This window comes from Mastomys coucha, unplaced genomic scaffold (genome assembly GCF_008632895.1).
Source record: "Mastomys coucha isolate ucsf_1 unplaced genomic scaffold, UCSF_Mcou_1 pScaffold5, whole genome shotgun sequence".
Lineage (NCBI taxonomy): Eukaryota > Metazoa > Chordata > Mammalia > Rodentia > Muridae > Mastomys > Mastomys coucha.
The window spans coordinates 66,283,968-66,299,434 of record NW_022196911.1 but is presented as its reverse complement, the minus strand read 5'-3'; the positions used below and the strand labels follow the sequence as shown (position 1 = coordinate 66,299,434).

The 15,467-nt window shown below is 41.4% G+C and overlaps 1 protein-coding gene across 2 annotated transcripts in view; it reads left to right on the top strand.

The window, feature by feature from the left end:
* The first annotated feature begins 47 nt into the window (after positions 1 to 47).
* Positions 48 to 15,467, top strand: part of Nup88 (nucleoporin 88) — a 30,841-nt gene continuing 15,421 nt past the window's right edge. Inside the window, exons 1-6 of one of the 2 annotated variants that reach the window (XM_031353117.1) lie at positions 48 to 441; positions 3,670 to 3,839; positions 5,327 to 5,452; positions 8,834 to 8,920; positions 12,184 to 12,357; positions 14,357 to 14,543. In XM_031353117.1, the coding sequence (XP_031208977.1) occupies positions 139 to 441; positions 3,670 to 3,839; positions 5,327 to 5,452; positions 8,834 to 8,920; positions 12,184 to 12,357; positions 14,357 to 14,543 (1,047 nt within the window). In that variant the 5' untranslated portion in view covers positions 48 to 138. The remainder of the gene's footprint in view (positions 442 to 3,669; positions 3,840 to 5,326; positions 5,453 to 8,833; positions 8,921 to 12,183; positions 12,358 to 14,356; positions 14,544 to 15,467) is intronic. The other variant, XM_031353118.1, reaches the window with a different exon arrangement.

The window sequence follows — 15,467 nt, the reverse complement described above, 5'->3', positions numbered from 1 at the left end:
ATTCTTTCCTATTGGTCCAACTCCTCTGAATCCCTACTCTCTGATAGGCTAAAGCTGTGGAATGCTGGCCGGGGATTGGCTACGCACAGCAGCGGGCTGCGTCTCCCCCGCCCCTCCAGCGAGAGCTGTTAGTCCAAGATGGCGGCTGCCGTGGGGCCTGTGGGCGATGGGGAGCTGTGGCAGAGCTGGCTTCCTAACCACGTCGTGTTCTCGCGGCTCCGCGAGGGCCTGAAAAACCAGAGTCCAGCCGAAGCGGAGAAACCAGCGGCTTCGACATCACCCTCATGCCCGCCTCTGCCGCCGCATTTGCCGACGAGAAACCTGGTCTTCGGCCTCGGAGGGGAACTGTTCCTGTGGGACGCAGAAGGCAGCGCCTTCTTGGTGGTTCGCCTTCGAGGCCCCAGCGGTGGCGGCGTGGAGCCCCCTCTCTCCCAGTATCAGGTGCGCCAGTCCGTCTTGAAAGCACGCAACCTTTTGGTTCGCTTCCCATCATGGCTGTTTGTCGCTGTAGTGGTTGTGTTAGCGGACTTGGGCAGGCGTCTTTTGGGAACGCCCCACTTCGAATGGAAAGGTCCATCTTTCATATTTTTATTCCTCTGAACCAGGTTTACTGTCTCGGTCACTGTCAGACACTCAGAGGTGCTGGTGTTCTGAGTGTCTGGGAGAAAGGAGAGGACCGTGAAGTGATAAATGATAGATGTTCTGAAGGAAACGACAGGATAAAAGTTTGGCGGAGATGTTTTTAGTGGTTTGGCCAAAAGAACCCTGTTTAAAGATGTGATCCAACCTTTTGGTTTATTGTGAGCTTTAAGACGGATGTAAAAGGACCAAATTACCTGCCCGATATGAAAAAGGGAGTCCTGTTTTTGTTTCTGCTTTTTACTCCTTTTGGGTTCTCACTAACTGGTTCGTTTGTTGACATGCCAGGAACTAAACACAGGCACACACCTTTAGCTTCCCCAGGAAGGACCAGAGTTCGATAGGTCCTCAAACCTTTTTGGTATTGACAAATGAATGGCATGTGAAAGTAGATGTAGTCCAAATGTATTCTAGACTTGCTGTGACTGATCATTACTTTATTGAAGTGTTCGTTTGTGGTTCTCTCGTAAAGACAAATAAGCCAGGACGGGTGACACAGGTCTTTTATTAATCCCAGCACTCCGGTAGCAGAGGCAGGAAGATCTTTTTGAGTTTGAGGCCAGCCTGGTCTAGATAGTGAGTTCAAGGACTATTTAGATCCTGTCTCAAGAAAAAGAAAGAAAAGGAAGAAAGAAAAAAGAAAGAAGGAGCAAGCAAACAAGAAAAACAAAAATGTGGCATTCATTCTATAATGTATGAGATCTGCTGTGTGCCGTGGACCAGTTCTTGTTAGATTTGATGCAAGGTGCAGTCAGGACTGTTGAGAAGCTAGGTCAACGTTTACACATCTATCCACTGTAAAATTTCCATTAATTATCAGAAACTCACATATTATTTCAGTTGTTTCCTTTCTTTTGATTTTTAAATGGGAGAGAATGGTCCCACTGTGTACCTCAAACTGGTCTGGAATCACTATGTAGCCCACGTTAGCCAGGAACTCCTGCCCCAGCCTCTAGTGTTGAGATAACAGGTCTAGCCAGCCTGTGTGTGAGAGAGAGAGAAACAGAGTGTACAATCCTATGTTACCAGATGGGCCACAAGCACCTGATCTTAAGCAGTGCCCCAGCCTGAGTCCAGGTGGATACCTGGATCCAGCATGCTCTGTTCGCTTTCAGTTAATAGCAATCTCATTCCTATGTAGCATTTGATGCAGTAATAATTACTTTAAAACTTTTGTTGTATTATCTCATTTATAAACAACAAAACAGGCTCGGTTTTGCAGCCTCTTTTATTTTTTTATGTCCAGCACCTGAGCATGCTAGAGCTCTATAATATTTGTGACTTGCTTTGGGGGGGGGGACGGGAAGGGGTGTTGAGACAGGGTTAACAGCCCTGGTTGTTCTGGAACTCTGTAGAGCAGGCTGACCTCACTGACAGAGATCTGGAGGATCCTGATCAGAGCTAGGATAAAGACATGTGCTGCCCAGCTCTACAACACGCATTTAAAGACACATGAGTCTACAGATTTAAAAGCAATTAGAAATATTATTGTATTCAAACAGATTCAAAATCCTTATTTAAAAGGATTTTGGCTTAGCATAATTCTCCATAATAAGGTAAATAATATATTGACAATCTCATCATTATTTACTAAGAATAAAAAGAAATTAAAAATCTAAAATGGTTGTGAGAAAAGAAATAGGTAGTACCAGTGTGAGTGTGGGTATTTTTGAGGATATATGATGCTATGACAAATTATTGGAACTTCCTTAAAATATCACTCTTTTATATTAAGTCCACGTAGATGAAGCAGTACTACTTGCTGCAAAGCCCTTTTTGGTGTTGGGGGTGGGGTGGGGTTTTTTTTTTTTGTTTTGTTTTGTTTGTTTGTTTGTTTTTCAAATCAGGGTTTCTCTGTGTAGCCCTGGCTGTCCTGGAACTCACTCTGTAGACTAGGCTGACCTCGAACTCAGAAATCCGCCTGCCTCTGCCTCCCAAGTGCTGGGATTAAAGGCCTTCGCCACCACTGTTAGGGCCTTACTTGTAGCCTTGAGTGGCCTGGAACTCAAACAGCCACGTGATTCTTCTCCAGTGCTGGGAGTAAAGGTGTGACCCTTACACTTGGCCTGAGGCTCTTCTTTACTCTACACAATTGTGTATGGGATGGTTATCTTTTATACTTCTGAGTTTACTTATTTCCTAGGTATCAGGAGTCTGCTTGATGCCAGGAATGCACAGAAGACACATCTCAAGTAGCCTGATAGGTTATGTGGGGGACTTTAAGAGCATTTAGACTGTTTAAGACCTGTGGTCTTGCCCAGAGTTTTGTTGTGGAGCTACAGAAAACATGCCTTTGTTCCCTGGCAGCAAGATCAGGGGTAGCTTCTCTCTCTCTCTCTCTCTCTTTCTCTCTCTCTCTCTCTCTCTCTCTCTCTCTCTCTCTCTCTCTCTCTCTCTCTCTCTCTCTCTCTGTCTCTCTCTCTCTCCTTCTCTCTCTCTCTTTCTCTCTCTCTCCTCTCTCTCTCTCTCTCTCTCTCTTTTTTTTAAAGATTTTATTTTTGTTTTTTTGTTTTTAAGTTTTCTGGGTATGCATGTTTTCTTGCAAATGAATGCATATAACATCTGTGTGCCTGGTACATCACAGAACCCAGATGTTACAAAGCCACCATTGGGTGCTGGGAATTGAACCCAGATCCTCTGGAAGAGCAGCCCTATGGTTTTTATTTTCAGGTGTGTGGGTGTGTCTGCGTGTATGAGAGAGAGAGAGAGAGAGAGAGAGAGAGAGAGAGAGAGAGAGAGAGAGAGAGAGAGAGAGAGAGAACAAGCACAAGCAGGCACCAAGAATATGGGTGCTGGTAACCAAACTCAGGTCCTCTGCAAGGGGGGCAAGTGCTTTTAAAGGTTAAGTCATCTATCAAGTACCTAGAGATAATTTTTTGGGGAATAATCAGTTAATGACACAATTAGTATGTCCTGAATGCTATTACTTTATAACTTTAGAAAGTTAAGAACATGATTATGGTTTCAAGCAACTCTGAAATATATTTATATTAAAATTAACTATTTTTACTAAATGGCTTTACTTTTCAGAGATTACTTTGCATTAATCCACCCTTGTTTGAAATTCATCAAGTCTTGTTAAGTCCAACACAACATCATGTAGCACTTATAGGAACAAAAGGACTTATGGCATTAGAATTACCTCAGAGATGGGGGAAGGATTCTGAATTTGAAGGTGGAAAAGCAACTGTGAATTGTAGGTAAGTTGTATTTTCATTTAGTGTTTATCTGTGTAATTTGCTAAGACCTGAAGTGGTTGAAATGTATTTAGGGGCTACTGTTGAAACATTTGAGCATTTGTGTGGTCCTGCACACTGGCTTCCTGTGGTACATTTGTTGTCCATTCTTTTTTAAATGTGTATGAGTATTTTGCCTTCATTTAGTAAAGTAATGCTTGTGTGCCTGGATGGCAAGAAGAGAGTGTCAAATCTCCTGGAACTGGAGTTAGAGATAGTTGTGAGCTGCCATGAGGGTGCTGGGAGCCAACTCTGGATCCTCTGCAAAAGCAGCAGGTGCTCTAAACCATTAAGCCACCTTCCCAGCCCCCGCTGTTATTATTTTTGAAGAATACCGTGTTAACATTTTTAATTAAAAGAAACAATATCAGTCTCTTATTTTTACAAAAATAGCTGCAAGTTTGTAGTTAGGTTCACAACCTTAAGAACTATGCACAAAATGAACCAAAACATGTGGATTAACAGTATTGTCTACTTGTTAACACCTGACTTTCAAGACACCATTTATATATGTTAGGCCATTTTCTAGTCATTGCAATTTGTGCTATGACATCCTAAATGTACCATGAACTACTCATGCCCTAAAAGGTATAGATAGCAGTTGGACAGACTGCCAGGTATTCAACCACAGAAAGAAGACAGATAACTACATTAAGGCTTGTGCTACTTCAAAATTTAAATAAAAAAAAAAAAGTGTGGGTCTTAATACTTAACAAAGTGTGCCAGTTAACAGCCCCTCCCTGCTTCCTCCAGCACAGGAACAGACCTGTGGCTTGCAGCTGAAAGTTCTGGGACTGCAGAAGTGTGTACTTAGCCCAGCTCTCAGATTTATTTTTATGCACACATGCACACCCCCCCACACATACACACAAATATTAATAAATAAAATCCAGGAAAGTGGGAATCTAAAAAGTGTACTGAAAAGGATATATAGGGTAAAACTAGACTTAGCTTCACCTCTGTCTTAAAGAGAGTCTACTTAAATTGCTTACTAGTATTCAGATCACTGTTTCTTAATTTTCAGAATAATCATCATAGAATCTGCCCTTATAGTTTTCTTACTTCATTAATTAATAAAAAGACCAAACAAGAGGCAATATCAAAACACACTTGTTACTGTGTAAATTGGGTATGGTAATACACAAATGTAATCCCAGGCTCAAAGATACTGAGCCAGAAGGATTGCTGTGAGTTCAAGGCTAGCCTCAGCTACATTGTTGAGGGCCAGGCCTCAGCTAGGTTGTATACTAAGATACTGTCTGAACCAGCGAAACCAAAATATATAAAATAATATTGCTATAGTATAGAAAATATTTGCAATTTGATTCCTTGGATAGGTTCTTAGTATGCTCTCAGAATGTCTTAAAAGAAGGATAAAAACAGTGGTAAGTAGGTTAGAACGTGTTTCATCCAAGTTCTACAAATGTTCTTAAAAATTGACTTTATTTTAGCACCACCCCGATTGCTGAGAGATTTTTCACCAGTTCCACCTCTCTGACTCTGAAGCATGCTGCATGGTATCCAAGTGAGATGCTGGATCCACACATAGTGCTGCTAACATCAGACAACGTGATAAGGTAACCTTTCCCTTCCCTAGTTATACCTAGAATGGAAATACCTCTCGCTTTGTTCCTTATTGCTTGTTTATGAATCCTTGCTCAGAATAACACAATGAAGTCACTGAATGTTGTGATGTTTTTATCTCATTGTCTATTATAAACCATTCTTTCCCTACCCGCCCCCCTCTTGAGGTATTGTCTCACTGTGTGGACAAGGCTGGCCTTCTCCTTACAGAGACCCACCTGCATCTGCCTACCTAGTGTGGGATCACAGCTTTGCATGATACTTCTCTCCCTACTGAATGATTGCGGGCTGATTATTGAATTTTTTTTTTCTTTGAGACAGGGTTTCTCTGTGTAGCCCTCGCTGTCCTAGAGCTCACCAGGCTGGCCTCGAATTTAGAAATCTGCCTGCCTCTGCCTCCCAAGTGCTAGGATTAAAGGTGTGTGCCACCACTGCCCAGCAATTATTGAAATCTTAATGGCATCTTAAACAGATTTCATAGCTTTCAGCTTACTTTTAGTTATTAAAACTAGTGTTGTTGATGGGCAGCAGTGGTGGCACATGCCTTTAATCCCAGCACTCAGGAGATAGAGGCAGACAGATTTCTAGGAGTTCTCCACTAGCCTGGGCTACATACTGAGACCCTATCTCAAACAAACAAGCAAACAAACAAAAAAACAAGTGCATCCAGTTTAGAACTCTGATCTGAAGATACTTTCAAAATTATATATATGACCCTTTCGTGGGTCAAAACTGGGTCTTACGGAAACTGAAGAGTGAAGAGGCAAGCTGAGTTTTTCATCTTCCTCAGCACAGGAAGTAATGTACAGTACAGTACATTCTGAGGTGCATGGTAAAGTGTAAGGACTGGGGCTGCTCTCTTCCTCTTAGTCCTTCCAGATGAACAGGGATGGCAGACAAGTGAGGCAACCTGTTAGCAATGAGTGTGATACCTGACCTTGGTTTAATCCAGTTCCTTCCATTGCATATGATCTCTGTTAATGTGGTGTCTGTGCACAGATGGTGTAGGTTAGGGCACATTAACTTCCCAACTCCCTCATCATTGAGGACATCTTTATCCCACTGTCTTCTCTCTGTTGTCTCTGATCTTAGCCCTCAAGGTGGAAGATTCCCAAACTTGCTATATCCTGTGTCCTTTTTTAAAAAATTGCATTTAAAAGTAAGGGTGTGCATCTTTTGTATGCTAGAAAAGGAAGTGGGAGGATATAGCCTAAAGCTATAAAGATGTCTGGCACCAAATAGCAAGGGTTCTGTTTAAAATATTGATCTTGATCCTCTCGTCCTAAGCCTTGGGCCTTGTTGGCATTGGTTGCTTAGCTGCACTTATTTCCCTTACTATCTGCCAACACGGTGTTTATGTGTCAACAATATTTGTATGTGCCTAAAGACACCATAGTGAATATATTTATTTAGATTAAATTATTTTTTTTAAAGATTTATTTATTTTTATGTGTATGAGTATACTGTAGCTTTACAGATGTCTGTGAGCCATCATGTGTGTGGCTGCTGTTGAACTCAGGACCTCTGCCGGCCTTGCTTGCTCCAGCATAATTTACTGCAGCTGTCTTCAGACACACCAGAAAAGGGCATCCGATCTCATTACAGGTGGTTGTCAGCCATCGTGTGGTTGCTGGGATCCGAACTCATGACCTTCTGAAGAATAGTCAGTGCTCTTACCTGCTGAGCCATCTCGCCAGCCCCTAGATTAAATTATTATTAAGAGCACTTGCTAAAGAAATATTTATGTGACTTTTGGGTTGCTTTTGTTTATGTGAGACAGAGTTTTACTATTTTTAGCTTTGGCTGTCCTGTAACTCACTATATAGACCAGGCTGGCCCCTAACTCACTGAAATCCACCTGCCTCTGTCTTTGACTGCTGGGGTTAAAGGCATTGCCATCATGCCTGGCCATGAGGGTAAAATTTTATTAATAATGGAATAAAAGTTTAAATATTGTTAGTGGAAAGAGACAAGTGTCTGATTTAGGTAAGACTTAGTGATGGACATTGGATTTTCTAGTAATGACAGTGCTAGTATTTATTTTGAATATTCTTTCCTCTTTAATCAGTGCCATATATGCTATGAAATAAAAGATACTTTTGGAGCTGGAGGGCTGGTTTAGTGGTTATAAGAGCATGCTCATTTCTCAGTAGCTCACACTGCCTGATGCTCCAGCTCCAGGAGTTTCAGACTCCCCTGGCTTCCAAGAGCACAAGCAAGTACACAAGTTAAAATAAGTTGTTTTAAACTAAAATTATTTTGGTAAAATCACTTCATTCTTTTGGGGGGTACAGGGGATGGGTGTTGAAACAGGGTTTCTCTGGTAGTTTTGGCTGTCCTTGAACTTGTTCTGTAGACCAAGCTGGCCTAGAACTTAGGACTGCCTGCCTCTGCCAGGCTAACAGTTTACTCTTATGCTGCTCTTTGAGAAAATAGGGATGACATAATATCGAGTCTTTTTGTAACAAGTATCTTACAGATTTCAGGTTAAATACCACTCAGTCTCCTGAGTATTTGATATGTAAATACATTTCAACCACTTCTGGTCTGAGAAAGGTAAATTTGCTGCTTTGTTTGGTTTGTGTCTAGCAGACAAAGACACATGGTATGAGTGAAGGAAGTGGGCAAGCTAGGAGCCACGGTGAGATGACTACCCAAGGATCTCCAGATAGAAAGCATAGAGGTGCAGTCATATGCAGTAGCTGCCATAGAATTTTGATAAATATGGGAAATGTAGCTCAGTGGTCAAATATATATGGTTGAGGCCTGGGGTTCCACCCCCAACACTGTACCCATCTTTCCCCCCCACACAAAAAAATGTTGCTAAAGATAGCATTTCTTCAGCTCATAAGCCTCCTTACATAGTTAAGCAGAGGAAATAGGCAGCATTGCCAGGAATAGCAAGATATTTGACAAAGAGCTGATTTAAGAACTGATGAAGATTTTAAAGATTCTCTGGAAATTTACTTTATGTGTGTGGGTGTTTGCCAGCCTGTGTGTATGTATACTGTATCTATACCTGGTACCCAAGGAGCTCAGAGGAGGAAGGAGCCCCTACGCCTGGAGTTACAATGTGCGCCTCCATGTGGGTGCTAGGGGTCAAACCCAGTTCCTCTGCAAGAGCATCAAGTGCTCTTAAGTGCTGAGCCACGTCTCCAGCCCTGTTAGGAAAATCCTTAAGAACTGAGTACATAGGGGAAGAGGTTCCTTTTCTTAGAAATTAGAGAAAACTTCTATTTTGTTGAAACAGTGTCTTATTCTGTTACCCGTGCTGCTCCATAACCTGTGTAGCTTGTAACTCAGTGGTCGTCTTGCCTCAGCCTCCCAAGTGATAGAATGCCTGGCTTCAAAGAGAACACTGTTTTCTTTTCTAGAATTTACTCTCTCCGTGAGCCTCAGACACCCGCTAAGGTGGTTGTGCTTTCAGAAGCAGAGGAGGAAAGTTTAATACTCAATAAAGGGTAAGTTGTCATTTGTGCCACAGAACACTGAGTTACAGAGACTACAGATGCAGTCTCACCAGTAACTGACAGAATTTCTAGAGTTAAGTTTTAGAATACTTGTGGTATTATAACAAGAAGTCACAAATCTGAATGTCACTGTAACTAAGAGCATGATCTCTTTTTGAGATAATTCTAAAATATGATCGGCAGGAACAATAAAATTTGAACAGGGCCGGGTGGTGGTGGTGGTGCACGCCTTTGATCCTAGCACTTGGGAGGCAGAGGCAGGCGGAATTTCTGAGTTTGAGGACAGCCTGGTCTACAGACTGAGTTCCAGAACAGCCAGGGCTACACAGAAACCCTGTCTCGAAAAAAAACCAAAAAAAAAAAAAAAACCCCAAAAATAAATAAATAAATAAATAAATAAATAAATAAATAAAATTTGAACAGTTCTAAAAATGGCAAAGTGTTGGGCTGAAGACTTACCATTGTACTCTGTGTGGGTAAAGCTCATTGCTGAACTCCCAGCTCTGGAATAGAATAGACTCAGTCCTTCTGATTAACTGGTGTTTTGTTTTGTTTTGTTTTGTTGGGACAGGGGTCTCTCTACTCATAGCCTGGCTGTCCTGAAACTCACCGTGTAGACTAGACTAGCCTCAAACTCACAGAGATACACCTGCCTCTGCCTCCCAAGTGCTGGGATTAAGGGTGTGTACCTCTATGCCTGGCTTTTCTGATTATCTTGTGCTCCTGGCTTCATTTTCTTTCTTATCTACACATCCTGGGCTTACTCTTACCACAAATGGAATCATCCTTTGAACTTCAAAATCAAATCCTCGGCCTCCTAATCAGTCTTTCGGATGAGCACAACACATGGTCACATGTGCTATGTACATGGTTAGAATGAGAGCCGGTGCCAATATTTCTGGAATTTTCAGTTAGTTATCTTCATATTTAGTTTTTATTCTAAATATAATTCTTGAGTATTTTGTGCATCTTTATTCTGCTTTTGATAGTTTCAGTACTTGGAAGACCTAGTGGGATGATGGTGATACACTTAAATCTGTATTGGTTTCTTCCTGTCCTATAGTTATGTTGCTTTTCTCATCATTGATGATCACTTACCGTAAACTTATATTTACTTGATCTTCAGATGTGAGGCTCTTGAGAGCCTGAGTGGGGATATAATGCATGTATCTCTTGTACTGCTGGGCCAGGGGTTACTATACCCTGGAACTATTTACTCCCTGGTTGTCCCAGCACTGAAAGTTTACTTAAATGATGTGAATAGGGCGCCAGGTTGAATTCCAATGCATCATTTCCATAATGGGCAAGCACCTAGCTCAGAAGTCACCCTGTTCTTGAATCAGGCCATTTCCTCTCTTATAGTATGTTTCTGGAGCTAACCTAGTTGCAGTTGCGTGGTAAGTGGGTTTTGTTTGTTTTTGATAGGCACAGTATGCATGTAAGAAGCAGTAGAGCAAATACAGTGATAAGACATCACCTGCTCTTGCTGGGTGGTAGTGGTGCATGCCTTTGTTCCCAGCATTCTGGAGGGAGAGGCGGGCAGATCTCTGAGGACAGCCTGGTCTACAAAGCAAGTCCAGGCCAGCCAGGGCTCTATTACACAGAGAAATGCTGTCTCAAAAAAACCAAACCAAACCAAATCTCGGTTCTGGCATCAGTCACCCCTCCTGGTTGCAATCAAGCCTCCATCACTTGTCTGCTTTGGGAACGTTTTCTAGTTGTATTAAGCTTCATTTCTTTAACTATATTCCATGAATATAAAAAATTGGAAGAGCTCATTTCTTAGGACTATTGCACAGAGTGAAACGAATCATTCATTAGAAAGTGCCCAGCGGGGGCTGGAGAGATGGCTCAGTGGTTAAGAGCACTGCTCTTCTAGAGGTCCTGAGTTCAATTCCCAGCAACCACATGGTGGCTCACAACCATCTGTAATGGGATCTGATGCCCTCTTCTAGTGTGTCTGAAGAGAGTGACACTGTACTCATATACATAAAATAAATAAATCTTAAAAAAAAAACTGCTCAGCAATCTTGAGTATAGCTTAATATATATAGTTATAGAATATATTTAGGTAGAATACTTACCTAACATGCACTAAGCCCTGGGATCAACCTGTAGTATGTAATTGCATCAACCATTTCAATGCCCACCTCAAATCCCCAAATAATTACATGGAGGCTTAAATTTACTAAGGAATGCCTAGGCCTATGCCAGGCTCATTTCCCACTGGCTTGTAACTGAATTATCCCATTTATACTAATCTAAGTTCTGTTATGTGGCTGGTTTGTCACCTCTCCTCAGTTTCATACGTCCGACTTCTGAGTCCATGTGACTTCTCTCTGTCCAGAAGTCCCACCTTACTGTTCTGCCTTTTGCTATAGTCCATAGGCTTTTCATTTTAACCAGTCAGAAGGTGCCATAGGCAGGCAAGGAAGGACAGAGACACATCTTCACACAGGGTACCAAAACATCACTCCAACACTAGAACCAGGAAAAGAAGATTGCTTAGCATTTGTGTAAGCACAGAGTAAGCCTTCATACCTATTTCCAGCCAGTCGGTCTATCTGTCTCTTTATGTTTGTTTATTGTGTATGTGTGTACATAAGCTCATGTTGCATACATGTGTATGCTCATGCCTCTTTCAAGGAGTCAGTTCTCAACTTCTGCCATGAATATCACAAGGATCAAACATAGCCCATCAGTCTTGGAGTCAAGTACCTTTCCCCACTGAGTTCCTGCTCTGAGTTTTGAGACAAGTTCTCACTGCAGCTCCTCCTGAGACACACAGCCTCCTTTCTCTAACACCACTTTCTTTCAGGAAAAATGCCATGTTTATAATGTCAGCACTCAGAAGGCCAAGGCAGAGAGATTCTTACAGGTTAAGTCAGTCTGTGTTAGAGTGTGTGACCTGTCTCAATAAAACCAAAAGTAGCAACAAAAACAAAAAAATCATTTTCTGAATGTGTTACTTTTTCCCTCACTAGAGAGCAGAGCCTTTCTTTAATTTGCCGATAGATTTTATGAACATAAAACACAGTACATGGCACATAGTCAGTGGTAAATGTTTGTGGAATGAATAAATTTGTATTCATCTGGTTTTCATGTTTTCTTCCATTTCTTATATTTCTATATATGTGTTGTTTGTGTCTCCATATTTAAACTATTTCAAAATTAAATTTTTCACTAATTTTATAAGAATTTGTTTATTCATAATTTTTGTTTTCAACAATAATTTTTTTTAACTCTCTTTGCAGAAGAGCATATACGGCATCGCTAGGAGAAACTGCAGTGGCGTTTGACTTCGGGCCACTCGTGACCGTCTCAAAGAATATATTTGAGCAGAAAGACAGAGACGTAGTGGCGTATCCACTGTACATCCTGTATGAGAATGGGGAGACCTTCCTTACCTACGTCAGCCTGTTACACAGGTAAGGGAAAATAACAGCCATGGTTGCTGGCTGCATTATCACTGCTGAGCAAAGATCCACATCTGCGTGTCTGAGGTGTAGACGAGAAATGGTATTCTTTATTTGATTATCTGCCTTCTTGTTTATTTAAGGAAGTTGTATAATTTAAAATAAGACTAAATTTGGCTCACAAAGTCTGTTTAACTGAAAAGGCAAACTTAGACAGACAGCATGGGTGAGTATGAATAGATGTAATCTGACATTGAACTTGTGGAGGAATGGCATGTACACACATACACCAGGATTCACTCCTTAGTAGTGGGATGCAGTAAGTGCTCAAAGGAAGGAGACATTACAGACATTATTTTGAGTGTAGGAGTTAGGGGGACTTTTGTAGTACAGGACTTAACAAGTCTCAAGCAGGGCTGAATGAAACATCAAGGAACAGTTAGACCATTTTAGTCACAAAGACATCCTAGACTAGAGTATGCAAAAGCACAGATGCCGGTCAAGGTTCAGTGCCTTGACATCTTGATCTCGAGCAGTGAATTCAGGTAAAAAATGAGCAAATACTGAAATTACCATGCAGGTAAAAATTGATGGAGTTACACACCTCGGAAAGGAAGATACTGAGGTCTGTCCTGAAAGAGCAGAGTAGTTTCTGAGCAGAAGGCCAGGGAGGAACTGGAGTACGAATGTTTATACTTGGGACACCCGGGGGTTTTAGCATCCTTGCTGCTGCTGCTGCTGCTGTTGTTGTTGTTGTTGTTGTTGTTGTTGTTGTTTAAATATGAGTTTTGCTTTTTTGTTGTTGGGTTTTTTTTTTTGTTTTTGTGTTTGTTTTGTCTTTTGGCCTAGTTCTCAGGTTTACTCATTGAGCCCAGAAAATGAGAGAAAAGTGAGACAACACTCTGAAAGGATATGTTGAAAGAGGCAGAGAGCACACCAGAAACGAAATTGTCAGGAGCATTAACAGGGTTAGACAGCTGCACATGGGGTCACATGTGTTTCATTCCAGCAGAGAATTTAGAGGCAGGGATAGGCAGATCTCTTGCGAGTTTGAGTGTAGCCTACTCTATACAGGTCTATACAGGGAGTTGCAGGATAGCCAAAGCTATGTAGAGAGACCCTGTCTCAAAAAAAAAAAAAAGATTATCAGGCAACAACAGTTAAGCAGTGATGATACAACAGGTCAGGTCAAACCTTTGGATTCAACAACTAGAATCATAGGTGATCTTTGCTAGAGTACTACCAGTGGAGTGTTAAAAATGGGAACCAGACTGGATGTGGTTACATGCAAGTAATTCCATCCCACCAAAGGCTGACACAGCAGTCCTGAGTTTAAGGCTAGCCTGGACTGTGTAATGGGATCTTGTCATTTTTAATTTTTATTTTTTTGAAGATTTATCAGTATTTGATGTATATGTATATGTATTTTGCCTACATATATGTATGTGTACCACATACATGCAGTGCTGGCAGAGGCCAGAAGTAGGCATCAGGTCCCCTGGAACTGGACTTAGAAACATTGATGAGCAGCCACATGTGGGTGTTAGGAGTGGAACCCAAGTCCTTAAGAGTAGCCCGTGCTCTTAACCAATGAACTGTCTATCTAGCCCTTTGTCTCTCTGTCTTGTCTGGTAGTGGGTGGTAGTAATTACAGGAGATGGGACCTCTGATCTTACCACTACCAATAGATGCCAGTCCTGCCCCCTGAATCTCACAGTGTGACAATCTACAGTGTCTTTGAAGGCATAATGGCATTCTCTAGAATCCTAGCTCTGGAAACTATGACAGGGGCATCAGAAATTAAGGCAACCTAGATTACATAGGATTTTGAAAGGAAAAAGGAAACTAAACAAAACAAAAACCTGGAATCTCTTCAGGCACTGCAGTTTTCCTTTCAAGGAAGATGATTTCAGACCAAGAGTCGCCACTGCGGGATGGGATTGGGAAAGAAGAGTAGGGACAGTTGCCTTCTGTGAGCATTTTCCTGATAATGCTTTTATTCTTCCTTTAGCCCAGGGAATATTGGGAAACTGTTGGGCCCACTGCCTATGCATCCTGCAGCTGAAGATAACTATGGTTATGATGCCTGTGCTATACTCTGTTTGCCCTGTGTTCCCAATATCTTAGTAATTGCAACTGAGTCAGGAATGCTGTACCACTGTGTTGTACTAGAGGGAGAAGAAGAAGATGATCAAACGGTAAGTGACAGGCTAGTGTTGCTATATTTCATATCTTTAATAGCAGGTATATTTCATGGGCCAGTTTGACTGCTTAATATGAGGAATTCTAGCTTTACATACCACTTCTGATATTTTGGTAATTATATATTTTATATAAGAGTAATTGGGAGTCCAAGTAGAAAGAAGAAAATTGCCTAATTTAGAGTCCATGAAACTGTATTTGTTTCTGACCTTTGTATTAAGGGTTTTATACCTTGCATCAATAAGTTGAATCCTCTAAACAGAAGATTGTTCTTAGGGCTGGAGAGAGGGCTCAGGGGATAAGAACACTGGCCACTCTCTAAGAAGACCCAGGTTTAATTCCTAACACCTACAGCTCATAGCTGTTTATAATCCCAGTATCAGGACATCTTAACACACTCTTCTGGCCTCTGTGGGTACCAAGTATGCAAGTGGTACACAGACATACTTGCAGATAAAACACGTGGGTGGGTTATTGTGTATATGGATACATGACAAATAAAAGGTTAGACCATGCTTGTTGTAAGCTTTTAAGGTGTTTTGTGTTTTTTTTTTTTTTCAATTTACTTAAAAATACATGTTCACTAAAGGGCATCTGTACTGTAACTGGAGTTACATATGCTTGTTATATCATGTGGGTGCTGGGAACTGAAAGTGGTTGGTCTGCAAGAGCAGACAGTGCTCTTAACCTCTGAGCCATTTCTCTTAACAGCTGTTCTTTGATTTTTGAGACAGTGTTTCACTATGTGTCTAAGACTGGCCTTAAACTTGCTATTTAGGCCAAGGTGTTCTGTAACTGAAATCCTCCTGCTTTAACGTTCCCACTCAGTGGGGATTACAGGTGTGTGCCCAATTTCCTACTCATTTATTAACACCACTGTTGATGGTGATTCTGGACCTCTATAGTCTTTTTTTTTTTTT